At 38.4% G+C, this 17,416-nt stretch overlaps 1 protein-coding gene across 2 annotated transcripts in view; it reads left to right on the top strand.

Moving 5' to 3' along the window:
- The first annotated feature begins 307 nt into the window (after positions 1-307).
- Positions 308-17,416, top strand: part of LOC121907575 (ly6/PLAUR domain-containing protein 1-like) — a 28,239-nt gene continuing 11,130 nt past the window's right edge. The window contains exons 1-2 of one of the 2 annotated variants that reach the window (XM_042427211.1): positions 308-534; positions 4,067-4,198. In XM_042427211.1, the coding sequence (XP_042283145.1) occupies positions 486-534; positions 4,067-4,198 (181 nt within the window). In that variant the 5' untranslated portion in view covers positions 308-485. Of the gene's footprint in view, positions 535-2,889; positions 3,499-4,066; positions 4,199-17,416 lie in introns of those variants that run through there. The other variant, XM_042427212.1, reaches the window with a different exon arrangement.

The raw sequence follows: 17,416 nt of genomic DNA on the forward strand, positions 1-17,416 counted from the left end.
GAAGAGCAAAAATAATGCTTATATGCCTTTTAGCTTATTTTGACAATTTAAAAAACTTTATTGAATCCAGCAGTGGGAAAAAATAAGCAGGGCATATTCACAAACACAATAAATACATCCACAGTGATAATAATGATAATAATAGAGAAGAAACCAGCGTCACGCACAAAACTGACTTTTTTGACTGCGCGGAATGTGCACGCAGTGTGTGTGTATGCATGTGTGTGCGCGTGTGCAGATGTGTGTTATTTAACTCACTTTGTGTGTGTGTGTGTGTGTGTGTGTGTGTGTGTGTGTGTGTGTGTGTGTGTGTGTGTGTGTGTGTGTGTGTGTGTGTGTGTGAGTCAGCGGCGGATAAAAGAGATGGAGCATCGCAGGAGGTGTGAGGCTCACCATGCCAGGCTGCCAGCTGCTGCGTCTCTGCGCCTCAGACCCGGCGAACATCCATCTCTCATGTTTCTGCTCAGCGCCACAATAAGCGGACGATGCGGCTGTTCACTGTCACAACTTTGCTCCTGTTCTCCTTCAGCTCAGGTATGGACACACTGCTTTTTTTTTTTACTCCCCGGGATTTAAAGCGTCTGTTAGGCTGCGGGTTGACAGCAAAAAAAACTTCCAAACCCGCTTATTTCTGGAGAAGAAGCGCAGTGAAGGTAAACTGGGAGGCGCAGCGCGCACAGCTTGGATCCCTCTTTTCTTTTACTTTCGAGCATATTTCTGATTTTGGCTCCCTATTATAATGATGGAAAACTCAAATTTGGATTTACTTACAGTAGATTAGAGTGTCTGGCGCCACACTTTTACTGTTGATATGAGATTTTAGTCTCGCTGTGGCGCTGCGCTCCTGCGCGTCTCAAACGATCCAGGTAAGTTTTGCAGATCATTCTGAGTTAAAACTGTCAAATATCTCCCAGAATTTGACCTGCTGTAAGCCTCCTAATAATAATAATGATCCGCAGAGAGGCAGAGTGATGAGGAGCGTTTTTCTCTCTGTGACAAGTCTGCAGATGTTTTTTTATTGTATGTCTCAGCCGTGGTGGATGAAGTATTCAGATTCTTTAGAAAAAGAAGAAGAAGAAATTAAAACACTCAAATGAAAGTCCTGCATTCAAAATTTAATTAAGTAAATGTGCAGGAGTTTAATCAGCAAAATATATTAAAGAACTAATGAATATCAGCACCTTTCAGAATGATATAATTTTATTATGATTAAGACATGAATGTGTTTGCAGCGTTTTAATCTTGTCGTTCATTGTAACTGCTTTATATTCTGTTGGGTTGATTAATAATAACAATGCATCATATTTTAGAGGCTGATCATGTGTTTTAGATGAAAATTGTAAATAAAAAAGTAAATAGCTGTCAGATAAATGTAGTGAATTAAAAAGTACAATATTTCCCTCTGAAAAGTGCTGAAGTTGAAGTATAAAGTGGCATAAAATGGAAATATTCAAGTATTTCCATTTTATTTTAAGTACAGCTACATACAAATTGTACTTTTTTACCTTCCACCACTGAAAATATTTACCTTAAAGTCTGTAAACTGAAACTGTATTTCATATATTTTCTGGTTGCTGTTACATGTGATATAACTGTGCACTGGAATAACAGTGAAAAGCTGAAGATACTCACCAAAGTGGTTAAAATCTCTTCCTGTAATCCTTCTTTCACTCCCAACAACATGATCAATTTGCAACAGTCACCCTCATTTCCATTATGTGACCCTTAAAGGTGACTTTTTCTCTGTCATTCTGAAAATAATAAGAGCTGCTTATTGGACCTGATCATCCTGTACACTGTTATAATAATGAATATACTGCACATGCTGTAATTTAATCTTAATGGCATTGCAGAATATATTCTAGCCTGTTGGTGAAACATAAAGGATCATAAAAACGTAGCAGTGGTGAAACATCAACCGTCAAAGATGTGATGAAATGTTGCAACAACATGCTGCTGAAATAAATGTGCCACCAGATTCTCAAAAAGCAGCCGAATAACTGAATGTGTTTGTCACATCAATGTGAAATGATTAGAAACCAAAAGCATGAAGATTCACCAAAATCAAACTATGAGGGGAAACTTTCTCAATAATTCCTCATAATACAAGAGAAGATAAATGGAATATGTAAATAGAGACAGTGGTGATTACTTAAGTACCAATACAGCAATGTAACAATACTACCTACTACAGTAAAAGTACATAAGTATTATGAGCTTGATGTAGTTAAAGTATTGCAGTAAAAGTACATAAGTATTATGAGCTTGATGTAGTTAAAGTATTGCAGTAAAAGTAGTGGTTTGGTCCCTCTGACTGATATATTATTATATATGACATCATTAGATTATTAATAGTGAAGCATCAGTGTTAGAGCAGCATGTTACTGTTGTAGCTGCTGGAGGTGGAGCTAGTTTCAACTACTTTATATACAGTTAGCTAGTTTAGTCCAGTGGTTCCCAACCTAGGGGTCGGGGCGCCTCCAAAGGGTCACCAGATAAATCTGAAGGGTCGTGAGATGATTAATGGGAGAGGAAAGAAGAAAAAACAAAGTACAAGATACAAAGATACACAAATCTGTTTTCAGTTTTTGGACTTTTTCTCTAATCTTTGATTTTTGCTGAAATATTGGATCATTTGAACATTTATTGAAATGAAAGCATGTGAGAAGTTTAGAGGGAAACATCACTATTTGGTGGAGCTGTTAACAACTCATAGACATGTGAAATGTGACCCCGACTACACACTGCTTTTTGTAAGACGTCAAAAGCCAAAAAGGTTGGAAACCACTGGTTTCATCTTTAACAATGTGTTGTATTTTAAAAGCTTGTTATATTATCCATTGTGTCAAATCTTCATCTGAAAAATAACTAAAGCTGTCAAATAAATGTAGTGGAGTTTGAAAGTACAAGTACTTAAGTACAGTACTTGAGTAAATGTACTTCGTCACGTTCCACCACTAGATAGAGAGTTGGGAAATACAACAGAACAGAAAACAAATACATTTTGCACAGATAATGTGCTCTAAATAGATAAACATCTGAATATTTGCAATAATATTTTTTTTTTTGAAGGTTGGGTTCAAATATATTTCATTACCAGATGAATTCAGGTACATGGTAAACATATTATATTATTGGCTGCCAAACATGTAGATGTTAGTATAAGGGGTATAAATGACAATAGAAAGCAATTTAATGAAGGAAATGAAGCAGATTAGACCATTTCTAATGACCTTCAATGCAAACTAAGCCAGGTATGATGAGAGGGACCTGGCTGCAGCAACATGGCCGATGTCAACCACAGTGGTCATCCATAAACAGGAAATTAAGTTACGACAACAGGCGGAAGTGATTCTTCTTCACAGTTTTTGTTAGACATGTATGTGTAGGAGGAGCATGAAGAAGGAGACGCCGCCAGTGTCTGCAGCAACTTTAACACGACGGCACCATGATAGTGAACACATGTTGGAGTGTCTGCTTTCTTCTTGGCTGCAATGAGTGATATCAGGAATTTGGTTTAACTTTTATACTTTTATTAGGTTTGAAAACTGCCATTCTCTGTCACTTTTTTAAAATTTCTGTTAATCAAACTACTAAATGCTGTTGTGTGAAAATGTTGCACAGCTTTAGCTCAAGCCTTAGCAGCTATTTGTTAGCTGCAGCTAATAGTAGCTGCCTCCAAATGTAACATTGTGAGTAGCATCCAAACATCAAACATCCCATCTGTTAAAAAATGTCTTTTAAATAAATCATGTTACTTCTGTTGTATCAATTAAGGAATTAAAATGAAGCAGAGATGATTGGAAATGCAGAAAGAATCCTTCTGGCCTGAGCTGTTGAAATTGAAATTATGTTTGCAAACAAGTGGGAAGAAAAATGTTCTGATTCTGCCATTTAAAGGTTTTCTTAAAGAAGACAACTAAAAAAAGGTGACTACTTCAGGCCGGCTGTTGATGTCACATGACTTCCTGTATACATCCATGGTTTTGTCCACCGTTCTCTTGGGTACAATCCGAATACAGAGTTAGTTACATCCCTAATAGATAGACGTGTGTGTGTGTTGCAGGACTGGCTCTGCAGATTCAGTGCTACCAGTGTGAGGAGATGACACACGACTGCTCCATGCCAGAGTTCATCGTCAACTGCACCGTGAACGTGCAGGACATGTGCCAGAAGGAGGTTCTGGTGAAGGAGGACGGTGAGTCTCCATCGTCAACTATTTTCTTTTTTTTTTTTTAAAAAGTGAGTTAAATAACAACACGGAGGATAGTTTAGTTTGTTTTCCTGTCAGTGTATCTCAGAACAGATTCCAGTGAAATTTGGACAGATTGGCCTTAATCCAAGAACTATGGATTATATTTTTGGCGTTGATGTGGATCTGGGATTTGATTCAGAATCTGAGGAGTGGTGTTTGTTTATTATTTGGCATGAAATCAATATAAAACTGAAGTAATAGGAAGGCTGTCAGTGTGTTGCACTCTCCGAGCGCCATCTACTTGTTCACGAGCGAGATTAATTTGTTTGTGTTGAGCATCAGTGTGGATTATTGCTCAAGATATTATATTCTCTGAATCATCGACATGTTTTTTCTCGACAAAAGGATGTTCTGAAATGTCAGAGGAAGGAAACTGTTTGTATTGTTGGCATGTTTTTGTCTTTTTTTTTTATACAAAGACAAGTAAAAGGAGCTCTCAGCACACTCCTCGCTCTCTGCTGTGAGCAGAAATCAAACTGATCTGAGGTCAGAGAAGGGCCCTTGAAATCGTAGCTGTAGGTCAGTACTTTGAAATAGCAGTCATAGATATGAGATATTCCATTTCCATGTGAAGAGAAAATGTTTCAGCTCATGCAGCGCATACAGTAGCCTTTCACAAAACCTCAGATCCTGATAAATACAGCAAATGTTTTAGTCAATATTGACGTGTATAAGACTTATTGGTAACACTGCACATGTTGGCCAGTAAGTAATGTCAATGAACGTCATGTCCTCTGTATTGTTTCAGGGGAATTTTAACAGGAGAAGAGGTGGTACATATAACATCACTGTAATCATTCCTCCTGTTCATACTGACCATTAGAAGATCCTTCATGATGCACTTACAATGTAAGTGATGGAGGACAAAATCCACAGTCCTCCGTCTGTGCAAAAATGTCTTTTAAAACTTTATCTGAAGCTAATATGAAGTTTCGGTGTCCAAATGAGTTAAATCAAGTAGGTATCTTTCAAGGTTACAGTCTTTTTAGTGCCAAAGTCCCTCTTTTTGTTATACTTCCACCGCAGCTCAACAGGGAAACACTGTCCGAGGAAACACAATTTTTAGCTAAAAAGACTGTAATTGTGTCAGATATGACTAACTCAGACTGCTGAAGCCTCATATAAGCTTCACATCAACTTTTAAATGCATTTTTGCACTAAATGACTGTGTGGACACACTGTGGATTTTGGCCTCCATCTTTTATAGTGAAAGCACATTTGAAGGTGATCTTTTAATAACCAGTATGAACAGGACTGCATTTATCTAGAGAGCCTTCAGAGTCTTCCGACCACTCAAAGCACTTTACACTACATGCCAACACTCACCCGTTCACACACACACACTGATGGTACAACAGCCTTCAGGAGCAATTTGGGATTCAGTATCTTGCCCAAGGACACTTTGACATTCGGACTGGAGGAGCCGGGGATCAAACTACCTCTGAGCCACAGCCGCCCCCAAACCTGACTGTTGTTTTAAGACAGACTTGAAAAATACTTTTTTTTTTCTTTATTTTTAGTTTCACATTTTGTTTCCTTGCATGTACGCGTCTTTATGTGCTGTACTGGTACACTGTAAAACAATTACACTGTAAATAGGGAATCATTAGGCTGTACGTTGCGGGCCCTAATGTAAACTGATGCTGTGTTCACATCAAATCAGAGTTATCGTAATTATGAGTTCCTGACTCGCTAATAGCGCTCACATCAAGGTTCCAATTATGACTGGGAATTTTCCTCTCAAAGCTCAGATATTTCCAACTCTGCACTTAATAATACAACCAATGACAACTAAATATACATGAATGCCTCATGTCAGCCAAAGACTGACGTTCAATGTGATAAAACCCACATTTAATTGATATGTTGATATAGTGTCTTTAATCATATGCTAACAGTCTAACTATCTAAACCAAATATAATTCTAGTTAATTACAACTGAACTGACACTTGTTTCCTGTCATTCATACGAGTGAAAACTTTGAATGTTAAATGTAAGATTATCTAAAATCTACAAATGTTCTGATTTCTATTAGTTTTTCACTTTTGTAACTATGGTGTTGAGTTTGTCTGATGATAAAACAGAAGACTGCAGGTGATTGGATGGTTGGATGTAAAACCTGGGCTACTTTTATGATGATTGGGCGTTTGTCCTATCTGACAACTCTGTTACCAAACCTTTAAGTATTTGAAATATATTTGTGAAACTGGAGCCACATACAGCATGGGCAGCATCATGGCAGATAAGAATCCACACCTGAAAAGACATTTTGAAACCAACCAATGGCGGAAATTTACACCTGGCTGCTTGGATTTCATGTTCTGCAGCTGTAAATCAGCCTCATTCTTTCTAGATTCTGTCACTCTGATTGCTTTTTTCTTATTCGGTAAAGCTTTATACTCTCTGTACATGTAGGTTTGGAAAATTGCTCAAGAGAAATTCTGTGCACATCTGACACTCAGCTTCCATGATGTTCACCAGCTTTTAAGTATGGGTTATTCAGCCTTTGGCTTTGCAGGTTTTCATGGGGTTTTGCAGTGTATTGCTGCTTTCTTACTGATGAATAATGTGTCTCTGCTGTATTTACGGGGTTTACTTGCTGCAGGTGGTTAGAACTCAGACACGAAAGGTCACTCCTGGTGCCCGAGGCCGGCTTCGTTTTCACACCCAGTGAAAATTGGTGGTCTTTTTTTTTCTTCTTCTTTTTTTTCTTCTTTGCTGCTGATGAGCAAAAGCAATAAGCTCTTGTCTTTGGAAATGTGGTTCCTCATTCAAAGGGCAGACGCACCGCACTATAGAGTCGACAGTTCTTTAATAAGAAAATTTCCGCATGAATGCTCGTGTACTTCCGAGCCTTTATCTCCCGGTGTTATCATTATTGCTCCTCCGCATGAAAAGGGGAGCTTAGAAATCCAACTGGCCGCGCTTTATCGCTATTTCAAATGCAAAAGATACAGTCACAATTACGCTGCCACCTCAGTGCAATGTGCTTAAGTGATGAGAATAAAAAAAATCAGTGAGGCTGTTTGATTCTTCCTAAGTATACTTGCCCTCTGATTGCCTCTATAAGCCAGTGACTTTGCACGCTGCTCTGTAATGTAGATGTAAAAGATGTAGAAGCGTTGAAGTGCATCCTCAGCTGGGGTATTTTCTGTCCCCTGACTCTGAGATTAGTCCCTCTGATCCTGAAGGCGTTATACAATCTGTCTAGGTTTGCTCCTGCTTCTCTCCAGCTGAGAAAAAAAAAAAAAAGAAGACTGGCTGGCAGAAACCCTGAGATATCGCTCAAGAGCGAACATCATCTGTCAGACACACACATCCCATCAGATGATGGCTATTTTTCTGCTGGGCAGCCTGGCTTCCAAGCCTATTACTATCATCATCATCATCATCATCATCACCACCATCATCATCATCATCATCATCCCCCTCTGATTATGTCTTGAGAAATGATAAAAGAGTGTGCTTTTATCTCCTCCCACTGTCTTTAAAGGAGGGATGATTGCCACACTCCTCCTTTCATTTTAACGTCCTCTGTCCTCTGGGGGAGGAAGATGCACAGTGACGGATGAAGGAATCGGCCTTCAGTAACCGTGTTAGTGTATTAACACACAAACAAGCATGAAATTGGAGATAGCTGTAATAATTCCTGTAGCTTATAATGGAGAAATCATTTGCACCACAAAGATATTTTGGTGTTTTTCGGCGTCAGAAAAAGTATTTTAAAGCTGCACTCAGACCAAATAACTGTAATGTGAAAGGAGTCGTTCATAGTGACGAACCCACAGAGAATCATCTCCTGATTCTGCAGCTTTTTTTTTTCCTTCCAGCTCATTGTTTGTGGTTTTACAGTGGCCCCCTGTTTACTGATTTTGTTCAGTCTCACTGCTCTCGTCAACCTTGTTTCCAGCAGCAGCAGGCAGCTGTGATAAACCTTCTGTACACTACCTGATCAGCACCAAACAGCAGATGGACACAGTTAGCAATTAACATCATTTAGCAGCTAAAGAGCCTCAATAGCTGGTCGAGTCCAAAGAGCTGAAAGGAGAGTGAATATTGGACATAATATCCGTCTGGTGGCCAGAAATACAACTCCAAATGAACGCTTGTGTTTTATACCCAGTATTACTATTTCATTTATGTTTCTGGCAACAGGATGAATTAAAGTGTAATATTCACACTACCTTTTGTCCTGATTTGGACCATTTCCAGGAAAAAGTATTCAGGTCTTTAGCTGCTAGACTTTCTTCACCAGCTTGTCACATAAAATATATTTTATAGGCTGTAAAATTTGTTGATAAAAGCAGAGTTGTGGGCTGGAAAACCAAAACCATTAGGAGAGCAGCAGTGTAGAGTGATAATTCTCTGTGGGTTTGAGAACGGGACTCTCCATAGTTCGCATTGTTCGTATGAAAAACATTGACTAGTATAGCTTTAAGCAATAGTTAGATGTTCTTGCTTTATTATTGTAGCATCAGCAGTAATGAAGACGTTGTACCAGAAGGCGAAGCTCTCAGTTTAACAGTCGCTCTGTGTTCCAACCCTCATCGATGGTCACGAGCTTTGAGTAGTGACCGAAAGAATAAGATCGTGAATACAAGCAGCTGAAATAAGTTTCCTCTGTTGGGTGTGTGGGCTCAGCCTTGGTAGAGACAGGGTGAGGAGCTTTGAGATCTGGAGAGCCACTGCTCCTTCGCATCAAGAGGAGCCAGCTGAGGTGATCTGGGTGCCTGGTTAGGATGCCTGCTGGACGCCTCCCTCCGGAGGTGTTCCCTCTGGAGGTGGTCCCTCTGGAGGTGTTCCCAGCACGTCCAACTGGTAGGAGATCCCAGCGCAGAGTCAGAACACGCTGGAGGGATTATATACATCTCCTCTGGTTTAGGAATGTCTCAGGATCCCCCAATAGGAGCTGGAGGACGTTAACGGGATGGAGGATGTCTGGGTTACTTTACTCAGTGTGATGCCAGCGTGACCCGGTCCTGGATAAGCAGCATGAAATGGATGGATAGATTTTCTTTGTTCTGTGATTTAGAATCAATAGAGAGGCGAAGTGAAACCACAACTCCTGGGTTCTGCTCCAGAAACAGGAAAACCTCATTCAAACTCCCATTAACATCCGTAGATATAAATCCAGCTTTAGAACAGAAAAAGTATCTCATGTTGTTGAATCCATATGTTTAGATAAGATGTTTTTTTTTTAAGAACAGTCTAATGTTGTTTATTCAGTTTGCTTGTTTTTAGAGCCTTTGATGAACATCATTTCCCATAAACCTTAGACCATCACAGCTTGATAAAAATGGTTCAGACATCAGACAGCAGGACAGAGAAGACTTAATGCTGTTGCATGAATGTTGTAGACAACAGAGATTAAAAGCCAAAGAGTTGGAAAACTGACTTTAGATGAGAAACCAAGTTACGACATTAGTTATGACATTAAGTATCTCCACCGGTAAGATTTTCATGGGAGCTTTAGTTTTTTTATGCTAAAATAAAAATGTTAAAATCCATTTCAACTTCTAAAAGCGTGTTGTAATGATGCCAATTTCACTTAGAATATGATAAATAAAGACAAATATAAGTACCGAACACATGTACATGCTAGTAAAGCTACAAAGCTACAAAGCTCTGTTTAGAGATGGAAGATTTTCACCTGACAACAGCAACATCATAACCAACAGTATCCCAGAATTTAGGAAGCAAATTAAAATGCACAGTTCGGTTATACGAGAGAGGACTCAGTAAAATGTGTGACAGCCTTAACAAGCAACGCTAACTTCATGATACCGTAGGCAGCTCTGTCACACAGAACCGGCTGCATTAAAATAAATGTTTAATGGCATACAAATGAATATGTCACAGTTGCCTTCTGTTGCTGCAGCGTCTCTCTCCCACAGTTTGTCTTCACACTGAAGATGTAATTTCATCACAGCATCCACAGAGAGGCAGCGATGACAAGACAAATAAGCGTGATGATTCCTCTCTGGTTTCCTCTGGAAGGCTTTTTCTGAGAGTAGCGGTTGATGTGTCACAGCGCGACGTGCTGCAGGTGATGCTGATGAAAGCTGATGAATAGCATCTTACCGGCTGAGCAGTAAAATGATGTTGTGTTTTGTTGCGAAGTCTCAAGATAGTTTACTACAGATATGACACTGAGTTTAGTGAGTGAAGCTTGATTTCATCTCCTGAAACTGCTGCTGAAATATCAAGCAGCTTTTATGATCAGGACGTCTGAAGCCTAATTTTGGATTCATTCTGCAGGGGAGGTGACTTTAACATTGTCAGTGAGTAATTTTTCATCCCAACCTGAGTAATAATTACAGTACAGCTGTAATTAACTTCTGTTTTTCAGGCAACTTGCTTCTGTAATTTAAATCCCATCCTCGTTTTTTAAAGTGAATCATTGAGGTTTTTCTGCAGAAGAAGCTTCTCGTCCGACTCTGACTTTTGTATGAAACTATCTTTGTTAATTTGATAGATGGAAACATGCTAACACCAACATGTGGGCCCATTTGGGAACCAATATGACGACGAATCATCAGGAGAGTAAAACCCTATAAAAGCTCATCAGATGGGCTGTTGTATTGTCAGCTACAAGCAGGGACTGTTTTAATTAGTTTATTGATTATTTCTCTTCTAAGACAACCTATATTTGTTTATATTTTGGCAAACTGGCTCCATTAAAAGTTGGCAGAATTAGCTGTTAGCAGCTCCTGTTTGCAGTGTAGCCATGAATGTACAGACAACCATCACTGGATGACTTTGATACTGAAGAAAACTTAAAAATGTGATGATTCGCAGGCAAGTCTTGAAGTGTCTTTATTTCAATGATTTCTAAGTAGATTTAGAACAGAACACAATACAATATAATACAATATAATACAATATAATACAATATATTATTGTCCACCAGGCTGGAAAATTGTCTTTGGCTCACTAAAACATTAAGATGCACTACACATGATGGTTACAAGAGAGAGATAATGAAGCAGTATAACAAACCATTCATGTCATGTCTGTGGCTTCTTTAATACATATTTAGTTGTTGAGGGACTGTTTAGAGCCTCCCAGAGCTCAAAGGCTCAAACTGGCTGAACAGAGGATGGCAGCTCTCTGCTACGATACTCCTCGCTTTCTTCTTCACCCTTTACATAAAATGTTGAATCAAGAACTTTTAGGGGTTCGCCAACTATCCTGCTGCCTTCATCATAAAACCCATTACAAACAACATTTAAATAAAATAAGTTGGGTATGAAAAAAGTTAAAAAAGTTAAAAAAAATATAAAAGACAACCAATCATATACATCCAGACACATATCAGCCAATGGGACATCTATAATGATGGGTTGGATATATGGTCATGTGGCTTCAGGCCAATCGTTGTCCAAGGTTAACAGAGGCAAGGGGAGTGTCCAATTATTATATATTTTTTTTACTTCTTTTACCTTTTTTCATACCCAACCCACTTTATTTAAATCTTGTTTGTAATGTATTTTATGATGACCCTGATGAAGGCCACAAGCCGAAATGCATCAGTCAACTAATAAAGTTGTTCTTCATACTACTAGTGTTGCTCTAGACTTCCTTCCCTTCTCCGTGCACCTTGGAAGTAGGTGACGTTGTGCCAGGGACCCTCACTCTGCATCAGGACAATCCTGGAAAGTTTATTCATAGATCTACAATTTGAGTGACCGTACCAGGCGGGAAGATCAAAAACTGAAACACTCTCAATAAGAGTTTTGTACACTAGTTCTAAATTTTGCTGACTAACACTGCAGCTGTTGAGTTTTCTATGAACATAAAGTCGCTGTGAACATTGAAAATATATTCTGTATTTTCAGAAAAGCTCATTTAGAAGTCAAGAACTGTACCAAGATATTTATTTAAAGCTTTCCACAGTTTCAACACGTCAGCCGTCAAGTGAAACCGGCTGTATTTTTTAAATCTTGTTTTGTACAGATTATTAATTCTTTTGTTTTTTAGCCACATTGATTTCCAGCCGGCTGATGTGACACCATGTTTGAAGAGTGTGGGTCTGTTTTCTGTAGGAGGCCAACTAAGGCCATGTCAACTGCAAACAATCAAAAATATTTCTCATTGATCATGAATTCATTTGTAAAAAGAGAGAATAACACAAAGGTAATAAGCAGTCATGGAGGTTTATTTGCATTGTACATCAGAGATAATGATATCCTCCATCCTGAATGATATCAATATGTGTTTCGTGTGCCTGTGTCCGAGATGGAGAACGACTCAGATTCACCTCACGCAGTATCTTTGCCTCACCTTCAACTCTCCCGCGACCCCCCGGAGAGGCTTATGTCTCTGTCTTTATGGTTAAAATTCTCAAATAAATAAATAGTTAATCACTTTGAGTTAAATTACCGAGGAGCACGGTGAATATTTAATACCCCACCCCCCTCCCCCCCCCTGTAGTGTCGATCGTGTCCAAAAGGGGCTTCAGATGAAGTCAGACTCACAGCGAGAGGTGATGAAGTTTTATATATTGACCCCGTTGATGGCGAGATTCTCAAAATTCATCTTGAGCGTCCGGGACACGCCGCAGCTCTTCCTGTTCGACAGGACGAGAGCAGGATGAAGACAAGATGAGACTGCAGAGGTGTCTCCTCGATTTCACGGCTTATCTAAATTAGCTTTTGCAATTCACAAAAGTTAATTTACTGTATCAGGGAAAAGGAAATGAGAATGTGATTAGTCACAGTAGTTTTCATTCATTTGGATAAATAGAGGGACTGTTCATGGCTGCTGACGTTTGTTTGAGCGTGTGATTTTGAATGTTTATGTAGAGGAACGTTTTATGGACTTTAGATTGGTTTGGCAGCTCAAAGCTTTTCAATCACAGTTACAGGTATGTTTTAAAAGTTCAGAAATGTTTCTGAGCTGAAAAGCTTTAATTCACTGACGTCCTGACATTCATCAATTAAATCGTTTGGCACCTGTAAGCAGAGGAGGGTAGAGTAGTAAAATAGTCATCAATAACTACTGACAACAACTACTGGAATAGTGAGTAACTATTTATTGATGTTTAATTTATTGATGTTTATATCGTTTTGCCCACAGACAGTTTTCTTCAGGTAATGATAAAGACATTAACACACCTTGTGTGGCTGCAGCTAATGGTTATTTTTAATATCGATTGATCTGACGGTTATTTTCTCGATCAATCAATTAATTGTTTGGTCTATAAAATGTCAGGAATGGTAAAAAAAATGTCGATCATTGTTTCCCAGAATCCAAACTGACGTCTCAAATGTCTTCTTTGGTCCCGACAAACAGTCGACGACCCAAAGATATTCAGTTTACATAAAAGACAGAAAGAAAATATTCACATTTGAGAAGCTGAAATCAAAGACGTTTGGCTTTTTTTTTTTTTAACTCAAAGTGTTTAATCACTTATCAAAATAATAGGTTGCCATTAAATTTTCTGTCAATCTACTAATTGATTAATCGACTAATCATCGCAGCTCTACACCTTATAGTCTGTTTATTATGAAATGTCACATCATTAGTTAAACATTGAACAGGACAAGAGTCCCAGTCTTTGTCTCTTACTGTAACTGTAATCACAAAATTACCATGTCAATAATACTTCCATATTACTTTGTTATTCTACTTTCTTTCGGGGGACGACGCTTCCTGTGACCTGTGGCTTACAATCGGCTCCTGTGTGTTTGTGTATTTTGTGTTTTTAACGTCTCTCGGAGGACTCATGCCGTCCCCTGAATCATCACTTTGAGCTCCAACTTCAGGGAGACAGTACAGAGTCCCTGTACAAAGAAAAATATCTATAAAGAATCATTCATCCCACATCAGTTAAAACGGTAATTAATGGACATGCCAATATTGCTCTGAATATATATTACACTGAAGCTGGTGGTCAGGGGTGGATGGTGGACGTACAAAACCAGGATTCTGACGCCAGAGACCTGGATTCACATCCTGAGTCCTGAGTTTGATTTAGGCAACTAAAGCGTTTAAGTTAAGGTTAGTGAACAAACACATTGTGTCTCATGTTTCAAGTCACTGCTGACTTTTATTAAACAAAGACTGTGATATTTCTTTAACCTTAAGTGCTGCCAGCACCTAAACATAACCATTAAAAGTTTAATAATGCTGTATGAGCAGATATTGTAATGCAAGATTGGATATTTTGGTGGATAAATAAACAACTAAGTATGTTGTCTCTGAACATTTCACTAATATGTTCAACATTTTCTCATTTTGTTGAGAGAAAACATCAACCAGCATTAAGTTTCTAGTAAAACGTATTGGTTGTTGCAATCTAGTCGTATATGGATGTAATTTCTAGGAGACAGAGTCGGAGCAGGTGGTTTCTTATAATATCACATGGTTTCCTGTCATACTGTATTCATCTGTTGTGTTAGGAAGCTTTGGACCGGACAGCTGATCCAGCACCATCACAGAACTTTGAAATGAAATTCTGGCTTTTATTACCAGAAATTCCCGCTGTTCATTTTATCATCCCTACTGAACATTCATCTGGATGACATCTTTATGTCGGCTCATATAACAGCCGCCATCTAATTTCACTGCTTAGTCAAGTTTGATTTAGACTGATAATAAACCGGACTGAGAAGATTGATAAACGTCCACCAAACTGCAGGTGAAACACAACTGGATCCAAGAAACAGTTGACTTTTCTCCTTGTTTCAAGGACAGTAGAGTCAATGTTATTACAATGCTTTATAATTCAAAGCAAGATACAAAAACAAACTACTGTAATACATTGTACTGTATATAACTACTGGAGTTTCAACATATATGTAGCATGAATTTTCAGTTTGACAGCAGACATCAACTCCAATTATTAAGGGTCTGTCTTAAAACAACAGTCAGGAGCCCAAATGAACATTGAAACATGTTTTTCTTGCTTTAATCACTCCTTCTGTGCAAAAATGTACTTGTTTCAGGGGAATTTTAACAGGAGAACAGGTACTACATATAACATTGCTGTAATCATTCCTCCTGTTCATACTGACCATTAGAAGATCCCTTCATAATGCACTTACAATGTATGTGATGGAGGACAAAATCCACAGTCCTCCCTCTGTGCAAAAATGTCTTTTAAAAGTTTATCTGAAGCTAATATGAAGCTTCAGCATCCAAATGAGTCAAATCAAGTAGATATCTTTCAATGTTACAGTCTTTTTAGTGCCAAAGTTCCTCTTTTTGTTACTATACTTCCACCTGCAGCTCAACAGGGAAACACTGTCTGAGGAAACACAAAGAGGGAATTTGATGCTAAAAAGACTGTAAATGTGTCAGATATCCACTTGATATGACTAACTCAGACTGCTGAAGCCTCATATAAGCTTCAGATGAACCCATTGTGGATTTTGGCCTCCATCACTTACATTTAAAGGGGATCTTTTAATAGCCAGTTGTTTTAAGACACACTTGAAAAACTGTGAACTCATCCTTTAAACCAAATGCTTGTGTTGACTCTATTCTTTGCTTCTTTTTTTTTTTTTTTCAAACCCACAGAAATACAACCAGTGTCAGTTATTGCTTGATTTATTTGGTAAAAAAAAATCTCATTTAGCGGAGCAATCAGCGGTTCTCCAGACACTCGGACGTATTGGACTCACTCTTCTTTCGTGCAGCTGACCATGTTGAGTCTCATTAGACTTTTTCTGTCAGTGCTTCAAAGTTGATGAGAGATTTCACTCTTGCCCCCATAAATCTACTCAACAGCATCATTTATAATTGAAGTGCTGAATTTTAGAATTCCCACGCACAAATTAAATGAACTCCGAGCTCTTTAAACAAGTGTCTCCCCTCTGAATCACATAACTGGTACAAATAAAATCACCATGTGTTAGACCGACTGTATGATATTTGAGTGTTTTTTGTCGTGAGAGCAGTTCCTCTGGCGATGCATAATCTCAAAGTAATGAATCACATATTTAACAGTTAACGTCTTTTTTTTTTTTTTAAGAGGGCACAGTTTCACAATGAATATGTTAATGTTCACACTCAACCAAGCTGTTACCAGTAATTATCTGCGTCCTTCAGTTTGATGTTTGAGCTTCACTGTGCTTGAGTTTGACAGTAAAAAAAAAGCTGCTTTTCACAAAGTTTCTTCTTGTCTGGAGGGAATCTTTAATGATATCTAAACCCCGGAATTTGAGGGGGCAACGCTATGAACATCGTCATCTAATTAGGCGGTTTTACAGTTGAAGAATACCCCTCTGATTGTGTCTTTTCAACCTTTTAAAGTTGTATTATTTACTTGATCTGTACAATAACACAAAACCAGGAGATACTGTAGTTCGGTATCAGAGAGTCGGCTCCACTGAAATCTTCTCCTGAGTCTCTGAGAGACGTTCAGCATCAGCAGGGTTCAGGTGTTTGTGCCTGAGCTCAGTTTCATTGTATGTTAAGTGCTGCACTGTCTCCACACATTTATCTGCTGGGACAGCTCCAGCTTATTTGTGGATGTAATACTTCACTTCGGTGGTACATTGTCACTTCATTGTTACTATGACACTGAAAGTCACATTTTTTAACACATATAGATGAAGTATTTTAACAGCAAATTATGTCACTTCATTCAGACTGTCTCACCTTTTAGCATTTATAAAGAGTTTATTAAAAATAAATTCGATGGCCAAAGCGCGAAACCTCCTATCTGCAAAATTTTCTGATTGGCGGATTTCACTTTGGATGATGAGAACAAGGAAGGCTGCTCATATTCAGTATGTCTGCAAGATAATCCCGCCTTTCGTTGTGACAGAAAAGTCACAAAACAAAACAAAAACACAACGCAGAGTCCCTGAGTGTGTAGAGAGGCTACAGCACGAATCACTGCACATCCACTTCCAGTGGACAAGGAAGCAAATACACTGAATTTAAGGAATTCTGACCGTAGTGTACTACAATGTAGTAATTATTACATTTACGACATCTTTTTACCTGAAAACAAACTTAATTTTATTTTTAATTTAATTTTAATTATTAACTTAATTTAGAGCATCGTTTTGTAGAACCTCTTCCAACTTGCACCAAGTGCAAAAGCTCCTATCTGCACATGAGGCATTAATATCTAGTTGGTATTGTTAACACATAGTATAATAATATGATCCAAAAACAGTGTTTTATGTATTGGGTATCCTTAACAA

The sequence above is a fragment of the Thunnus maccoyii genome, chromosome 11 (assembly GCF_910596095.1).
Source record: "Thunnus maccoyii chromosome 11, fThuMac1.1, whole genome shotgun sequence".
NCBI classification, from domain to species: domain Eukaryota; kingdom Metazoa; phylum Chordata; class Actinopteri; order Scombriformes; family Scombridae; genus Thunnus; species Thunnus maccoyii.